At 36.5% G+C, this 18,605-nt stretch overlaps 1 protein-coding gene across 1 annotated transcript in view; it reads right to left on the reverse strand.

Annotated features, from left to right (window-relative positions):
- Positions 1–18,605, reverse strand: part of DNAH8 (dynein axonemal heavy chain 8) — a 358,656-nt gene that overhangs the window by 204,470 nt on the left and 135,581 nt on the right. Inside the window, exons 29-32 of the mRNA XM_074332879.1 lie at positions 17,829–18,064; positions 15,766–15,870; positions 12,165–12,278; positions 4,781–4,843 (exon numbers count right to left, since the gene is read on the reverse strand). Of these exons, the coding sequence (XP_074188980.1) occupies positions 4,781–4,843; positions 12,165–12,278; positions 15,766–15,870; positions 17,829–18,064 (518 nt within the window). The remainder of the gene's footprint in view (positions 1–4,780; positions 4,844–12,164; positions 12,279–15,765; positions 15,871–17,828; positions 18,065–18,605) is intronic.

Genomic DNA, 18,605 nt, shown 5'->3' on the forward strand with positions numbered 1-18,605 from the left:
TTAAGCACTTAGGAAAATTAACTTTCAAATATTATAAAAGTATCCATTTTATATCAAATTATTTCTTTAATAAATTAAATGATCCCCAGAAGACCTACATTTCAAGTTACCATAAATACATCTGAACGTAATAAAACTGTATTTTTTAAAAAATTTGTAATTCAGGCTTTATCACTAATTTAGACTGGTCATCTCTCCTACAGGGTTCAAATGAATGAAGCGTTAGCATAATCCACCCAACCCTGTTTTATCTCTAAGCAATCATCTATAAAATGAAGGGTTCCATTTTAACACCATTTGAAATAATGTTAACAATTTAAATCATCAAGTCAATAATGCACATGTCTTTTGAATTGGAATCTGAATCTCCCATAGTTAGAATGTTTAAGCACAAAAGCCAATAGAAATAATCCACCTGTGACAAGATATGTGTACTCTACTTAAATGGCGTAACATAAAACGATCCTAAATTCTCAGCCCTGAAAAATAATGTATGTTGTATCAGACCTCACAATGCTCAGAGAGTGACATAGATCTGACAGACACATTTGTGTATTTTACAGGAGCCAAATCAGGAAGGTATGAAGACACTGCAGGAACTCCAACCAACTCTTAATCCCTGGAGGGCAACGGCCATATTTTGCACTTTTTATATTCTCTGGTGGTTACTATAGTGGTCACTCAGTATACTTACTCAGTGAAGAGTCCATGGGACTATGTGAACATCAGGAAAGGAGAAATGAAAACTTCAAAGTTAGCATGCATTAAAAGAATGACATTTACAATTTTGTTCATGTGGTGAAGACTATTGATGGATGCCAATCACTCGCCCTTCTTCCATTTGGTTCCCAAATAATGTCAAAAGACCCGCAGTACCAGACAAATGGGAACAAAATATCAGCGTTGTCAACAGACCAGCCGAGCGCCTGGTAACTCCCCACATCAAAGCACAGTTGCATCAGCAAACACCACAGGGACATGAGGCCTGGTGCGAGGGTCTTGCCCTTCCCCAGATCTAGATCTTAGCAACTGCTTTTCGGGGAGGGCAGAGGGGAGCCCCTGTTTTTGAGGAGAGCTGGATCTGCAAATCTGATCCCAAGTCACATATCCAGATGCATGGCCAACAGGCTGCTTGGCTCACACCCCCAGGCCTAAGCAGAACAGAAGACAAAAGAAGGCCAGAGATGGGCCCTACCCTGTCCTTTCAATGAAGTGACCATACCCTTGGTAATAGGATGACACATTAAAGTCCCAGTTGTTGACCAACAAATTGGTAATTCCTGAGGGAAAGACAAGGAAGTGGGGATACCCTCAAAATGTACCCAGGTTCCAACCACTTCTCAACTCCAATGCCACCACTCTGTCCAAGTTACTCTCACCTCTCACCTGGATTGCTGCAATGGCCTCCTTCTTAGTCTCCCTGCTTCTACCCATGACTGTCAATAATCTATTCTCAACACAGTAGCCAGGGGGATCCACTGAAAACAGAAATAAGATCACGTCTCTCTCCTCACTCAGAGTCAAAGCCAGTGTCCTTCCTGGAGCTGGCAAGGCTTCTGGTCTGCCCCTCCTTACCTCTCTCTGGCCTTACTGCTACTACTCTCTCCTCATTCCTTCTGCTCCAGCCATACTGAGCCCCTTGTTGCTTCTCACATATGCTCTCATTCAGGGCCTTTGCACTTACTCTGCCCCGTTACTCTGCCTGGAAAGCTGCTCCTCTGGATATCCGCCTGGCTCAGTCCCTTACTTCTCTAGGTCTCTACGCAAATGTCACCTTCTCAGGAAGTCCTTCTCTGGAGACTCTATTTTAAATTTCACCTCTACTTCACATACACACAGCCCAGCACTCTATGGCCCTTCCCTGCTTTTTCTTTTGCTTTTTTTTTTTTGTCCTTGGCATTTATCTTCATCCAACATTACTATCTCTTTTCATTACTCATCTTGCTTTGATTGCTGAGGGGTTCCACATGACTCAGTGAGCAGCCACCTGGTGAGCTGGTCAGTTTTAAGTCCTGGCTCCTCCAGAGAGGCAGGCCATTCCCTGGGACTTTGGATCCAAACCTGAGGACTTCGGGTAGCAAAGGATCAAAGCCTCCTCCAGGGTCCAGCAGAAAGTGCTGGCAAGGGTGATGGGGGGAGCTGGTTTTAGTCCAAGAGTGACCACCACAGTTCTGGGGAGAGAAGAATCCTAACAGTGACAAGGGACAAGGCTTTTTGTCTGAGGACATCACATTTAAGTGCAAGGTTTGTGCCTGCTGCAACCCTTGTCAACACAAGCAACTACTGTATAAAAATCCACAAGAGCTGCTGGGCTAGACCTACCCTCCCTGGAACCAGGCGGCACAGACACTGGGCTCTGTGACAGATGATTTCGTCTACTTTGCATACATTTATTCCACAAGGGACCAGCTACAATTCCTGGTTATTCCAATGATCCTGGAGAAACACCGTCTGATCAGAGCCAGATTTTTTTTATTTTAAAACACTCAAATCAAGGGAGATACTTGAAAGTTAGATGCCATGTGATAAATTCCAGTTGTTCATGATAGAAAAAGCCTGAACTATCCCTACCACTCTCAGAAGAACCTGCAACATGAGATTCCATTGAACTTGACTGAACCTTTTTGGTAAAAGGGTGCATGGAACCAGCCTAAACCATCCATGGAACATACACATAAAGCAACAAGAACAAGATTACTGACTCGATTTATTTGCTTGGGGTGAAAAAATGAATTATCAAGTGATATAAAGTAGCTTCTGGCATAGATAAAGGGATTTTTAGAAATACCCACCCAGTATGTGCCAAAACGAGGGTATAAACTACAGAAAGTTTTCATATGGCTAGATCTGCTGCAAAATTTGGGTATTCTGAGTAAAGAAGAAAACACTGGTTTCTGGACAACAGCTCTGTGTCTCCTGGCGGGATGACCACAGAAGCGGGCTGAGCATAAATGCAGGAATTAGGGCCCGGTGAAGAAAAAGTGAGGTCTACAGGGGGCTACAGAACAGAGAGATGTTTATTATTGTTACTGAACTTTAAGAAGGAAAGACAAGCTGTTTTTAAATGCTGATTGGAAGAGTCAATAAACAGGAAGAGGTTAAAAATAAAGAAGAGAAAAAGGGTTGACTTAAGAAGAGACAAGGGACAAAGTCAAGGGCCGCCATGGACAAGAAGGGGGGCACACCTCTCCGAAGTTTACATCACAGACCCTAAATTTCCTCGGTCAATTTGGAGACAAGGTCATCTGTTCAAAGAAATCTCCAAACTACTTCTTCTCCCATATTTATACTTCAGTGAACAGCTCTACCTTCATCTGTTTGCCCAAGCTAGAAACCTTGATCTTTGCCCCTCAACCCAGGCTCCAAACCTATCAAGTCGGTCTCTACCAAACTCATGATCCATCCAGTTTTCTTTATTCCAAGTGCCACCTGCTTGGTATCAATTTTTACAATTTCGTGTTTGTATCACTGAAACCGCCATCAGACTGACCATCCTCTCTCCAAACCGTGCACCATACCAATGTCAGAGAAATCTTCTAAAAACACGACTGTTTTAAAAATTCAAATCTGACCATCTCGTTTCCCGCTTAGAGCCTTCCAGCCCTCAGGGCAGGCTGTGAGCTCCTTATTATAGCTCGTAAGACCCTCCCCTTAGTGACTGCTGCCCCTTCCCTCATTACTATGCTCTTTGCCCGCTGCACCCAAGTTACACTCCTTACATCTCCCTAAAGCTCACTGCTTATCTACTTTTTTTTGAGTCTTTGTACAAACCATAAATTCTGCCTAACTTGTTTTCCCCTGACTCTAATGAGTCCTTCAAGATGCATCTTGCATGCCTTCTCTTCCAGAAAGTATTCTCCGTCTAACCCATCAGCCCCCATCTGGGCTGGGAGCTCCTCACATCTGTTTCCATAACACGAGTTCTCATAACTAGATCACAGAGCTCAACACACAGTGTTGTGATTCTCTCTCTAGTTCTCTGTCCCCCTACCAGGTTTTAGCAGCTTAGAGGTAAGAACCATTTCTTAATCATCTTTCTATCGACCAAGTCACACGGTAGGCATCTGACACATAACTTTTTAATGACTAAGAATGCAGGTGGAATAAGGCCCATAAGCAGAACATGAACATAGCGGACAGCCACTGCAGGAAACAGGAGAGAGAACAGGAATAAATCACCGAATTGCCTGATACTCTTGAGAAGCTCGTATATGTAGGAATCCATGAATCTGTAAAATATTCATCCAAATGAGTATGTGATTTTTCTCTGGATGTGCTCAGTGATCTGAGTGTAGAAAAAGATGGTGAATGGTTGGCTTGAACCAGTGAGTACTGTATGGTCTGATGTAGAACCAAAGGAGCAAGGAAGTTGAAAGTGATAAATACAGAAGAAAAACTTACTGGATACAGAGGGAAGACAGGGAAACCATTTGTCAGTATTTAAAATCCGATTTGCTATATTTTATTATTCTCTAATTTTTTATCACTTTACATACAAATGAGATGCTTGGAACTAGAATAAGGTAAAAACTTAAGTTCAAAATCAAAGTCTTATTCTCTAAAAAATACAGAGATATTCTGTGGAAAAGATCATGGATGGACACAATAAAAGGAGTCCATTACATTAATTAGAAGACTAGAATATAATTAAAATCGGCATGCACTTTAAACATTAACATTTCCATTGTAAGGTGAAATGCATAATGATTTCCCTAAAATCACTTAAAAAAATAAGAACACACTGTCAATGTAACAAAACAAAACAAAAATGTAGTTTTACCTGAAATATCTGTAGCCTGTTGCTAGCTTCTTGGGGTGGTATATTCGGAACCATGGGTCCTTCCTGTAATGAATAATGTAATCTCCATTTTAATTCCTAATCATATGAGTATGTATTTATCAATTTTGGGGGTTTATTATCTATTCTTTCCTTTTAAATAAATAAACATTATTTTTAATTAAAATGGTCTATTTTGTCCTGTACATGAAGTTTTCCTTTATTATTGTAAAAGCTTTGTTGAGATAGTTACATATTATACAATCCCTCATTTGAAATATACAATCAAATGGTTTTTGTGTAATGAAGGTGTGTAATCATGACCACAACCAATTTTAGAACATTTGCATCACTCCATCTTCCATTCATTTTTAAAAGACCTTGACATAGCTAACAAAAAATGTGACAAAATTTCATCCTGTATGAAGTTTGTACCACCAGAACTGTTTCATATGATACTGTGGTCACGCATTAGAATAACTCATATATACTGTGCTTCCCCAAAAATAAGACCTAACCAGAAAATAAGCCCTAGCATGATTTTTCAGGATGACATCCCCTGAACATAAGCCCTAATGCATCTTTTGGAGCAAAAATGAATAGAAGATCCGGTCTTAGTTTCAGGGAAACACAGTAGTTATCTATTCTATTCTGAGGACAGCCTCTTTTCACTAATTCTTCAACCCTATAAGGAAATAGAGACTCACACAGGTTGAAAGCTTGGAAGAAGGAGTAAGCAGTCTCTGGTGGCATGAGCCAGAAAATATTTGCAAAAAGGACAGATAGTCTGTATAATTAATATTATGGATGGCCAAAATAATAGACCAGATTCGCAGTATAATAGAATGATAGGGCAATCAAATATTTACTAATCCAACTAAAAGAGATAAGTTTCATACATGTAAAAAAGAAAGGTTTGGAGGTGACATCAGAAGCATAGCAGTGTGAAGTGTCCCCTTGATCTCTCCCATTTAAGTTACAACAAGTTAAACAGCTATAATTCAACAAAAGATTCCCTGAGCAACACTCTCTGGGGCCCAGAGCATCCTGCCTTAGGACTGCTCCCATGCGGGTGGTGCCCCAAGACCAAGGTGACCTGGTCACAGAGAAGACACCCACCTCCCCAAGGAAAGCAAGGTATTTCCCACCACCCATCAGAGATCTGCAAGAGAAAATAAAATGCACCACCTACTGGAAAACAAAAGAAAGATCTTTTCTTATCAACCTGCTGCAGAGTTCACTCCCATTTTTCTAGGTCGAGAATGAATCCATCAAGCACCAAGAACAGCCAAGGTACCAAGGCAGTCAGAAAGAAAATGAAAAATTTCCAGCAAATGCATTTAAAGACATGGAAATATGTGACTTAAAAATGACAGAGAACTCAAAACTGCAGTTCTGAAAAAATTCAATGAGATGCAAGAAAACTCAGACAGGCAGTTTAATGAACTCAGAAATAAAATCAATGAGCAAAATGAATACTTTACCGAAGAGATTGAAACTTTTAAAAGAAACCAAACAGAAATTCTGGAGATGAAGAACTCAGCAAAAGAGATGAAGAATGAAATAGCAAGCTTAGGAAAGAGACCTGACCAGATGAAGGAAAGAACTAGTGATATCGAAGACAGAAATCTGGAAATGACACGGATGGAAAAGAGAGAGACTTGAGGGTTAAAAGAGATGAAAGAACTCTGCAAGAGCTATCTGACTTCATCAGAAAGAGCAATATAAGAATAATTGGTATATCAGAAGGAGAAAAGAGAAAGACGTGAACAGAAAGCCTATTCAAACCTATAGAAAAAACTGGATCCTCGAATCCAAGTGGCAAACAGAACACCCAATTATCTCAATGCAAAAAAGGCATTCTCCAAGGCACATTATATTAAAACTGTCAAAAAGTAATGACAAAGAAAGAATTCTCAAGGCAGCCAGGGAAAAAATGACAGTAACCTAGAAAGGAAACCTCATTAGATTATCATCAGATTTTTCAGCAGAAACTCTACAAGCAAGGAGGGAGTGGAAACAAATATTCAAATGACTAAAAAAAAGAAATTACCAGTGAAGAATAACATATTTAGCAATGTTATCCTTTAGATATGAAGGAGTAAGAAAGGTCTTTCCAGACATACAGAAGCTGAGAAAATTTTCCACCACAAGGCTTGCATTATAGGAAATACTGAAGGGAGTTATTCTACCTGAAACAAAAAGGCAAAAGGATACAAAACTATGAGTAAGATGACAAACAGACAGACAGAAGTTGGAAACTGCAACCTTTGTTCATAATAGGACACTATACACTTAAATATAACAAAAGGGTTAAAGAAGGCAAAACAGAAAAAGAGAAGAAGACAATAACTTCTGCAACTCAGGAATAAACTCACAGCATAGATGGGGATAGTTTGTGACACCAAAAAACATAAAAGGGTCGGGGGTAAAGGTCTGAATTTACAAAGGGGAATGGAGATGAGATGCATACTAAAGAAAAAGGGACTATTGCATATACGAAACTTTCTTTTACATAAACTTAATGGTAACCACACACAAAAAGAATCCAGAATTGAGACACATAACATAAAAAAAGAGGAAACAGACAGAAAAATCATAGAACACTACCAAACTACAATTACATACAGCTACACAAGGGCAAAGAAACAATGGAGACACTAAATTACCAGAAAACAAAAGATAAAATGGCTATAGGATATCCTCATGTATCCATAATTACCCTAAACGTAAACACACTGAACTCACCAATAAAAAGGCACAGAATAGCAGACTGGATCAAAAAACAAAACCCATCCATATGCTGCCTTCAAAAGACACACCTCAACAGCAAGGACAAATATAGACTCAAAGTGCAAGGGTAGAAAATGGTACTCCAAGTAAATGGCATCCAGAGAAAAACTGGTGTAGTCATACTTTATCTGATAAAATAGACTTCTGGATAAAAAAAGGTAACAAGACACAAAAATGGATATTTCATAATGATAAAGGGAATAATACATCAAGAAGATATAACATTTATCAATATATATGCTCCCAATCAGAGAGCACCAAAATATATAAAGCAACTACCAACAGAGCTAATGGGAGAAACTGACAAAAACACAAATTATAATAGGGGACCTAAATACTCCATTGACAGCTATGGATAGATCATCCACAGAAAATCAATGATGATATATCGGCCTTAAATGACACATTAGACCAAAAGAACATAATTGACATTTGTAGAGCTTTTCATCCCAGAACAACAGATTATACATTCTTCTGTAGTGCACATGGGACATTCTCAAGGTCATATGTTGGAACTCAAAATTAGCCTCAACAAATTTAAGAAGATTGAAACCATACCAAGCATATTCTCTGACCACAATGCTTTGAAATTGGATATCAACTGCCAAAAGATAGTGGGAAAAATGACAAATATGTGGAGATTAAACAACATGCTACTAAAGAATGACTGGACCAAAGAAGAAATAAAAGGAAAGATCAAAAGATAATTGAAACAAATGAGAATGAAATACATTGTATCAAAATTAGTGGGATGTGGCAAAAACAGTATTAAGAGGGAAATTTATATCATTACAGGCCTATCTCAAGAAACAAGAAAAATCCCAAATAAACAACATAACATTACATCTTAAAGCGCTAGAAAAAGAAAAACAAATGAAACCCAAAGTCAGAAGGAACAAAATAATAAAAGTTAGAGAAGAATTAAATGAAACAGACAACAAAAGACAACAGAAAAAAACTAATGCAACAAAGAGCTGGTTCTTTGAAAAGGTTAATAAAATGACAAATCCCTGACTAGAAACTAAAAGAAAAGATGCAAATAAAATCTGAAATGAAAGAGGACAAGGTATGACAGATAACACAAAAATACAAAGTATCATACAAAAATACTACAAAAGACTATATGCCACTAAATTCAATAACCTAGAAAAAATATATAACCTTTCTAGACTGAATCATGAAGAACTGGAAAATCTAAATAGACTGAGCAACAGTAAGGAAATTGAAGCAATCATCAAAAACCTCCTAAAAAGCAAAAGTCTAGGACCAGATGGCTTCACTAGTGAATTCTACGAAACATTCAAAGATGGTTTAATATCTGTCCTTCTCAAGCTTTTCCAAAAAATTGAAAAAGAGGTTATACTTCCTAACTCATTTTATGAGGCCAACATTTCGCTGATGCCAAGATCTGGTAAGAATAACACACACACACAAAGAAAACTACAGACCAATATATCTGATGAATACAGATCAAAAATCCTAAACAAAATACTAGCAAATTGAATACCACAATACAGTAAAAATATTATACGTACATCACGATCAAGTGGGGTTCATTCCAGGAGAGCAAGGATGGTTCAACATATGCAAATCAATCAATGTGATACATCACATAAACAAAATAAAGGATAAAAATCATATGATCATATCAATAGATGCAGAAAAAGCATTTGATGAGATACAACATCCATTTATGATTAAAACACTCAATAAAATGGGTATAGAAGGAAGGTACCTTAACATAATAAAGGCCACATATGACAAACCCTAAGTTAACATCGTATTTGATGGTGAAAAACTGAAAGCTTTTCCTCTAAGATCAGGAACAGAACAAGGATGCCCCCTCTCACCACTGTTATTCACCATAGTATTGAAGTCCTAGCCAAAGCAATCAGGCAAGAGAAAGAAATAAAAGGCATTCAAATTGGGAATGAAGAAGTTAAGTTGTCACTTTTTGCAGATGACATGTCATGATTTTGCAATGACTCTATATATAGAAAACCCTAAAGATGACACCAAAATAAAAAAAAATATATTAGAAACAATAAACAAATACAGTAAAGTTGCAGGACACAAAATTGGTGTACGAAAATCCATTGTGTTCCTATATACTAACAATGAAATTTCAGAAAAAGAAATGAAAAAACAATTCCTTTTGCAATTCCAAAAAAAAAAAAAAAAAGAATAAAATACCTAGGAAGAAACTTAACAAAGGATGTGAAGGACCCACACACTAAAAAGAACAAGACATTATTAAAAGAAATTGAAGAAGACACAAAGAAATGGAAAGACATTCCATGTTCATGGATTAGAAGAATCAAATAGTTAAAAGGGCCATATTACCCAAAGAAATATACAGATTTAATGCAACCCCCAGCAAAATCCCAAAGGCATTTTTTAAAGAAATAGAACAAAAAATCATCAAATTTGTATGGGATCACTAAAGACTCTGAATAGCCGAAGCAAGCCTGAAAAAGAACAAGGCCAGAGGTATCACACTCCCTGGCTTCAAATTATACTACAAAGCAACAATAACCAAAATAGCATGGTGTCGGCAGAAAAACAGATACACAGATTAACTTAAAACCAAGAAATAAATCCACATATAAATGGGCAGATAATTTTTGACAAAGGAGCCGAAAACATATGACAAAGAAAAGAAAGCCTCTTCAATAAACGGTGCTGGGAAAACTGGAAAGCAACATGAAAAAGAATGAAACTGGACTGCCATCTGTCAAAATTAACTCAAAATGGATAAAATACCTAAATACAAGACCTGAAACAATAACTTGCATACAAAAAAACATTAAGTACTAAACTTATGGACCTTGGGTTCAAAGAGGATTTTATGAATTTGATCTCAAAGACAAGGGAAGTAAAAGCAAAAATAAATGAATGAGATTATATCAACTAAATATCTTCTGCACAGCAAAAGAAACCATCAACAAAACAAAGAAGCAACCAACAGAATGGTAGAAGATACTTGTAAACAACACCTCTGATAAGGGGCTAATATACAAAATATATACAGAAATCATGTAACTCAACAATAAAAAAAAATCTGATTTAAAAATGGACAGAGGACCTGGAACAGACACTTCTCCCAAGAAGACATACAAATGGCCAACAGATAAATGTATGAAAAGATGCTCCACTTTACTAGCTACTAGGGAAATGCAAATCAAAACCACAATGAGATATCACCTCACACACAATAGTTAGAAGAGCTATTATCAACAAAACAAGAAATACAAGTGTTGGAGAGGACGTGGAATAAAAGGAACCCTTGTACACTGCTGGTGGGAATGTAAATTGGTGCAGCCACTATGGAAAACAGTATGGAGGTTCCTCAAAAAGTTAAGAATAGAATTACCATATGACCAAACAATCCCTCTTCTGGGTATCTATCAAAAAAATCTGAAAACATTTATCCATAAAGATATATGTTAATTGCAGCATTATTCACAGTGACAAAGACATGGAAACAACTAAAGTGTCCTTCGGTAGATGAATGGATAAAATAGTTGTGAGAGACACACACACACACACACACACACACACACACACACACACACCGGAATATGACTCAGCCATAAGAAAAGATGAAATACTGTCATTTATGACAACATGGATGGATCTTAGATTATCATGCTAAGAGAAATAAGTCAGACAGAAAATGTTGAGAACCATATGACTTCACTCATATGTGAAATACAAAACTGAAAGCAACAAATGAACAAGACAAACAAATAAGCAAAAACTCATAGACACAGACAATAGTTTAGTGGTTACCAGAGGGTAAAGGGAGAGGAGCGGAGGTAGAAAAGGGTAAAGGGGGTCAAATATATGGTGACAGAAGGACATCTGACTCTTCATGGTGAACACACAATGCAATATATGGATAATATTAAAGAATTTTACACTTGAAACCTATATAATTTTATTAACCAATGTCACACGAATAAACTTAATTTAAAAATAAAAAGAAATTTTAAAAAAGAAAGTGTTATATAAGGAGCACCAAGGGCTTAAATGTCTTATGAATCCAGATCCATTATGACCACTAAAAGAAAGTTGAACATTTTAGGGAAATATATCCAACTTCTGAGTTTAACAACAAGGAGGTAGAATCAGTCGTTATACCTGGTGGAATAGTTTGTGGGAATAAATGACCAAGCATGATATTTACTATTTACTTTCAGTGACATTTTTGGTTCTCTAAGTGTGAGTGAAAAAAAAATCAGTTACATAATATCCTGGTATTAGGGCATGTATAGTTTCTTGGAGCCTTTTGACAATTGTATTACATTTTCAACTATGAGAATTCTGGCCCTGAGAAAGGGTAAAACCAGACCCTTTGCTACTTCCATGATCTTCGAAGTTGTTTCTCCTTTTAACAGTTAAATCTTCTTTCTAACTCTATAAAACATGCTTGAAGGAGAACTATTCCCTTTTTGATAGCTGTTAATATGCAAATATGGCCTCTTACATACAATGTACAAATCACAGTGTATTTCTCAGGGTTCATCACTTTCATTTCATATAAACATACTAGTGAACATTTTAATACACAGCATGCAAATACTTAAAGTACCGTCTCATATGCTTCTGCAAAGTTCATTACATCCTCACGAAAAACTTCCACAGACTCAAGTAGATTACTTTTAAATTTTGGCTGCACTTGAACAAGGTCATCTTGTACAGAAACCTAGAATAAAAAAGAATACTCAATGTGAGAATAAAATTAATGTATTAAACAAAAAGTACAATTATATTCCAGAAAGTTTGTTATTCCACAGATGTCCTATATGAACAAAAATGTCTCTATAGTGTCATTTGTAAAAAACAAAAACAAAACAAAACAAAATAAAAATAGAGCAATAAACAACTCAAATACACCAACAGAAGATTCAAATAAATCTAGTTCATGACCCAAGAGGCAAAGCCATCTTCTCTAACTGTCAGGGAAGTTTTCTGGTTGACTCATCTCAGGCTATCTCTGTGGCCAAGGAAGCAATTACTTCTATAGGTACAGTCTGGGTCACATGCTTTCTCTTGGGCCAGCCCAAGATCTGGGATTAGCAATGTCTAGTAGATTCACATGGTTGCTGTGTTTGGGTCTATTCCCTAAAAGAAAGTGATATTACTCTGGGTATAAAAAAAAAATAGCAAATACCCTCCACAATGGTCTTCAAAGCTTCTGCTTAAAGCTTCAATCATAATACCTAGCACTTAATTCATGCTTACTATCTGCCAGGCTCTTTACATATGTTAACTCATTTAATCCTTGCAACAACCCTGTGTAGCAAATACTAATATTACACTCATTTTACAGGTAAGAGAAATGAGGCACAGAGGGGCCAAGTAATTTCCTCAAGGCTATAGCACCAGACAAGGTCAAGATTCAAAACCTGGCAGTGGGGTTCCAAAGCCCCTGCTCTTAACTGCTCTCAACAATAGCATCTATCTTGGTTGGAACATATATTACTTTAAGCTGAATAGTGATTATAATATAGAATTGTCTATCTCTACTAAAGGATGGGTTAGTGGGTTTAACACTAATAGTTGAAGACATAGAACAACTCGTGAATTTTTTTCCATTGAACAAGAGAAAGTTGGGCTTCACTAAATCTCAGTGGAATATTCCCCACTTCCTTCCTAAGAGTCACTCTCCTGACTAACCAGCAAGCATTTTTCAAAACAAGCAATTAGTCACTACGTAATATGAATTTAAATAAGAAATATTTTATATACATTACCTCAAGTGAGCCTTATTTGTATAACCACATATAAAAAAAAAATCCTAAAAATATTCCTAAATAACCACATAAAGAAATTAAGAAACAAAGGTTATTACCTTGCATAAGATTACTCAACTGGGTGATGGCAAAGATGGAATTACAAGTCATGACCCCAATTTTAGCACTGTGCCCTTGCTACTAAGACATGCTTCAATCTCAGTGACAAATCTTTCCACGAATAAGAAATTTTAAGCCATTGTTAATTTAATTAATATTCAATAAAATTTTTCAGTACAATTAAAGAATCTGGACCCTCCCTTAAAGTTCATTTTTAATGTCTAACTTGTGGTGTGTAAATATTTACCTACTTCAAAAATGCTTAAAGAGAAATATATACCTATAAATATATACAGGGAAAAAAATCTCAGATCGGTAACTAACAATCCACTTTAACAAACTAGGCAAAGAATGACAAACTAAACACATAGCAAACAGAAGGAAATAATAATTTTTTAAAAAATAGAGCACAAATAAATGACATAGAGAACAGAAAAACAATAGAGAAAATCAACAAACCTAAAGTTTCATCTTTGAAAAGATCAACAAAGTTGATAAACCTTTATCTAGACTAACCAAAAATACAGGAGAATGGACTTAAATTACTAAAATTAGGAATAAAAAGGGCTATCACTACCTATCTTACAGAAATAAAAAGGACTATAAGGGCACAATCAACAGAGTGAATAGGTAACCTACAGAATGGGAGAAAGTAACTGCAAATCATTTATCTGATAAGGAGTTAATATTGAGAATATATAAATAACTCCTACAACTGAACAACAAAGAAACAAACAACCCAATTAAAAAATAGATGCAGGATTTGAATAGACATTTCTCCAAAGAAGATACATAAATAGTCAATAAGCACATGAAGAGAGGCTCAGCATCATATATCATTAGGGAAATGCAATCAAAGCCATAATTAGATACCATCTGACCCATTAGGATGCCTACTATCAAGGAAACAGAAACTAACGAGTTTTGGCAAGGATGTGGAGAAAGTGTGGAGGAAGGAACTGTATGCACTGTTGGTGGGAATGTAAAATGGTACAGCCTCTATGGAAAACAGTATGGCAGTCCTCAAAAAAATTAAAAATAGAATTACTACCGTGTTTCCCTGAAAATAAGACCTAGCCGGACAATCAGTTCTAATGCATCTTTTGGAGCAAAAATTAATATAAGACCTGGTCTTACTTTACTATAAGACTGGATATAATGTAATGTAATGTAATATAATATAATATAATATAATATAATATAATATAATATAATATAATATAATATAATATAATATAATATAATATAATATAATATAATATAATATAATATAATATAATTATAATATAACACCGGCTCTTATATTAATTTTTGCTCCAAAAGACGCATTAGAGCTGATTGTCCAGCTAGGTCTTATTATCGGAGAAATACGGTGGCACTGAGACAACTGGATATCCACTTGCTTTTGCATGAAGTTGGACCCAAAACTCACAACATATATAAAAATTAACTCAAAATGTAGCAGAGATCTAAAAAAAAATTATAAAACTCTCCTAAGAAAACATAGTTGTAAATCTTCATGACCCTGGATTAGGCAATGGTTTCCTAGATACAATACCAAAAACACAAGCAACAAAAGAAAAATTAGACAAATTGTACTTCATCAGAGTTAAAAACGTTTTACTTCAAGAGACACCATAAAGAGAAAACACAACCCCACAGTGACAGAAAATATTTGCAAATCCTATGATAAGGGACTTCTATCTAGAATATATGAAAATACTCTTACAACTCAAAAATAAAGAGATAAATAACCCAATTTTAAAAACAAGCAAAGGATTTAAATTTACATTTATCCAAAGATATACAAATGGCCTATAAGTACATGAAAAGATTTTCAAAGTCATTAGCCATTAGGAAAAATAAAGTACTGGTACATTTGACAAGACAGATAAACTTTGAAAACACCATGCTAAGTGAAAGAAGCCGATCACAAATGACTGCATACTGTATGATTCTATCTATATTATATGTCCAGAAAAGGCAAATCTATAGAAACAGAAAGTAGATTAGTGGCTGCCAAGGGCTATAGAGAGGGGGAAAATAAGAAGTAATGCTAATGAGTATGGGGTTTCTTTTGGGGTGATGAAAATATTTTAACATTAGTGATGTTGTTTGTGCAACTCTGTGACTACAGTAAAAATCACTGAATTGTATACTTTGAAATGGTAGATTTTATGGTATGTGGATTATGTCTTGATAAAGACAGTAAAATAACATATTAAGCTTTTAAAAAGTATGAAATACATTTTTCTGGAGACGGTGACTTAAGTAAGTCATTGTAAGAATTAAATAAGAATTTATAAATTAAAAAATAAGAATTAAGTTTGTACTTACAGCTTTGCTCTGCAATTTGTTGAAAGAATATCTCAAGGTATCAACTGCTTCTGATTCTTCCTTGGTTACTTCTACTTCAAATCTGTTTAAAATAGCATAGGCTTCCTGTGGAGTGAGGGTGGAGTTCAGAAACATCACAAGGAAAGCAATTGCCAAATGATTGAGATGTCTTCTAGAAACACATTCCCATGCCTTCAAGGAAGAGAGCATATTCCAGAAGAGTGGTTTCCAAAATTAAACGTGTATAAGGAGCACCTCTAGATTCTCAGTGACATTGGTGTTTACTCTCGAGTCTAGGCCCTGAAATCTGCATTTAGTAAGTGCCTGGGTGATTCTGATGGAGATGTAAGCAGAGCACACTGAGATCCTAGAAAATATCCCTGGACTCATTTTCTGCCTCTATCTCCTCCTTGATCTTGTGTCAACACCATGCCAAATATTTTCTAATGCTCTGATAAACTACGGATTGGCTATACAGGGAATGAAATGAAATAATGCTGTGGGAGACACCCCGAAGGAAAAGAAAACTTGAATGATTAAAGGAATGGATTGGCAATTGGTTTTACCAAAAGAATTTATGCTGAAGAATTGAACTTCTGCAGTCAGGAAAAAAATTGATATGATAATTTAAGGAATGAGTGGTCAGCACCCCAAATTCCCAAATACTAGGATTTAAAGAAGTAGTAAGTTCAAAGATATGAAGTTCATTAGCTACCAGAGTATAAATTCTAAATGGGTTCAAGAGAGCAATGCTCAATCATGAGCACTGGGGGCCAGAGGAGGCAGTGGGAATGCCGATTCCCCAGGCATGCAGGCGATAAGGGAGTGCGTTGTCTATAGGAGATTTAAAAACCAGTAATAAAATGGATTAAGAGTCTGGTTTTTATTATGTCCATGAGACAAAAATTCTAAAAGTTAGATGTAAAATATTTGTGGTAGACTCCTAATCTCCAGTACCTGTGAATATGTTACCTTACATGGCAAAAGGGTTTTTGTAGATTTGATTAAGTTAAAGAACTTAATTACCCTGGAGCTCATCCTGGGTTAAGTCGGTGGGCCCAATGTAATCACAAAGGTCCACATAAAGCAGGAGTGTCTAAACTGCAGCCTGCAAACCATTGTTAATTGCCCTGCAGCAAATTCCAAAAATATATTTAGTTTACTTAAATAAACCAGGTGAGGCAATACGTACTTCACCTTGAGTGAGTGGCCCAGCTGTTTGTGTATTTTACCGCATATGGCCCTTGGTGAAAACCATTGAAAAAAGTTTGGACACCCCTGATAAAAAGGAAAGAGGGGGAAGCAGGAGAGTAGGAGTCAGGACCAAAGCAGGGTAGGAGTGATGCCATTGCTGGAAGGGGGCCATGAGCCAAGGAGTGCGGTCAGCCTCTAAAAGCTGATAAGACCACAAAATGGCTTCTTCCCCAGAGCCTCCAGAAGGAATGAAGCCCTGCTGACATTCTTGACTTTAAGACCCATTTTTATTCAGACTTCCGATCTCTAGAACTGTAAGATAACACATTTGTGTTGTTTTAAACCATTAAGTTTATGGTAATTTGTTATATCAGCAATAGAAAAATGAATACAGCACTCTTCCCTAAAAGCATCTTCTGCTGATCTAGGTTCCAACAGTTTACTGTTCAGCCAAAGGGGGCTGCTCCCACCGTGCTGCCCATGGGATGCCACTGGCCACGAGTGAGGCCTGTAGCTGGTTTCTAAGGACAACTTTGGGGAAGTTGCCTAACATGTTGGGACTGATGTGACAGAGTGCAACCATTCCTTTCCGTCAAATGTTGGTGCCAGCAAAACAAAAAAACAAACAAACAAAAAATGAACTCTGTCTGTACCAGTAAAGCATTATTAATATATTAACGCTTTGTGTACTGTACACTGTTGATAATTGTCAAAATACCTTCAAGGATACCAACCTCACAAAGGAGAAATAGGCAGACAGTACCATAAAATAAATGAAGAAATATGTAAACAGAATCAAATTTTTAGTGTGTCGCTAAAAAAAAAAAAAAAAAAGCACTTCAAGAATGAAAAGTGCAATCGTTTCTTACTTCAATTGGTCCCAAAGTCATGTCCATTTGAATTTCATTATCACGGATACAAGACAAGGCTTCCATTGCAAACCTGACATCATCTAAATCACGAATAGGTCTAGATAACTTTTTCAAGTAGTCATTAATAAATGCTATCATGTCTGACATTTTCTTTTTGTATTCTTCATTCAGATATCGGCAGAGTAACATCTTCCATGCCTTAGCCTCAATTGATAAGGCCAATTTCATTGGTTCTGGTGAAGACAAGAAAAGATCAAAATAGAATACAACTGATATTCTGAAAGGATTCATTTTATGTGTAATCTGAGCACCTATAACTGCACTGTCCCATTTGATAGTCACTAGCCACATACGGCTATTAAGCACTTGATAAGTAGTCTGAATTAAATGTGCGGTAAGGTTACTAGATTTTGAAGATTTAATTCTTACATCCATGGAGTATGATATGCTGTGCATGAGGACGCTAAGTCTATGGAGAAGAATTTCAGAAATTACTTCTCGCCCTGTCCAACGTGAATCTTGCTGTTTCTGGCCATCCCATTAGCAGTCCTCACTCATCCCCCATTTTCTTCTAGGTTACCCCATACAGTGGAGTGTCATATATTGTTTGTCTGCCAAACCTGCCCATTTTCCTATTATGTCACTCCCGAGCTCATCCACAGGGATAGAGAATATGTATAACCTGACCCTGCATCTGGCCTAACTGATTGTCGCAATCTTGACCTTTTAGATACTTTCAGAATCCATTCCGACCTTTCAGAATCCATTCTTGAG

Source organism: Rhinolophus sinicus, linkage group LG05 (genome assembly GCF_036562045.2).
Source record: "Rhinolophus sinicus isolate RSC01 linkage group LG05, ASM3656204v1, whole genome shotgun sequence".
Taxonomy (NCBI): domain Eukaryota; kingdom Metazoa; phylum Chordata; class Mammalia; order Chiroptera; family Rhinolophidae; genus Rhinolophus; species Rhinolophus sinicus.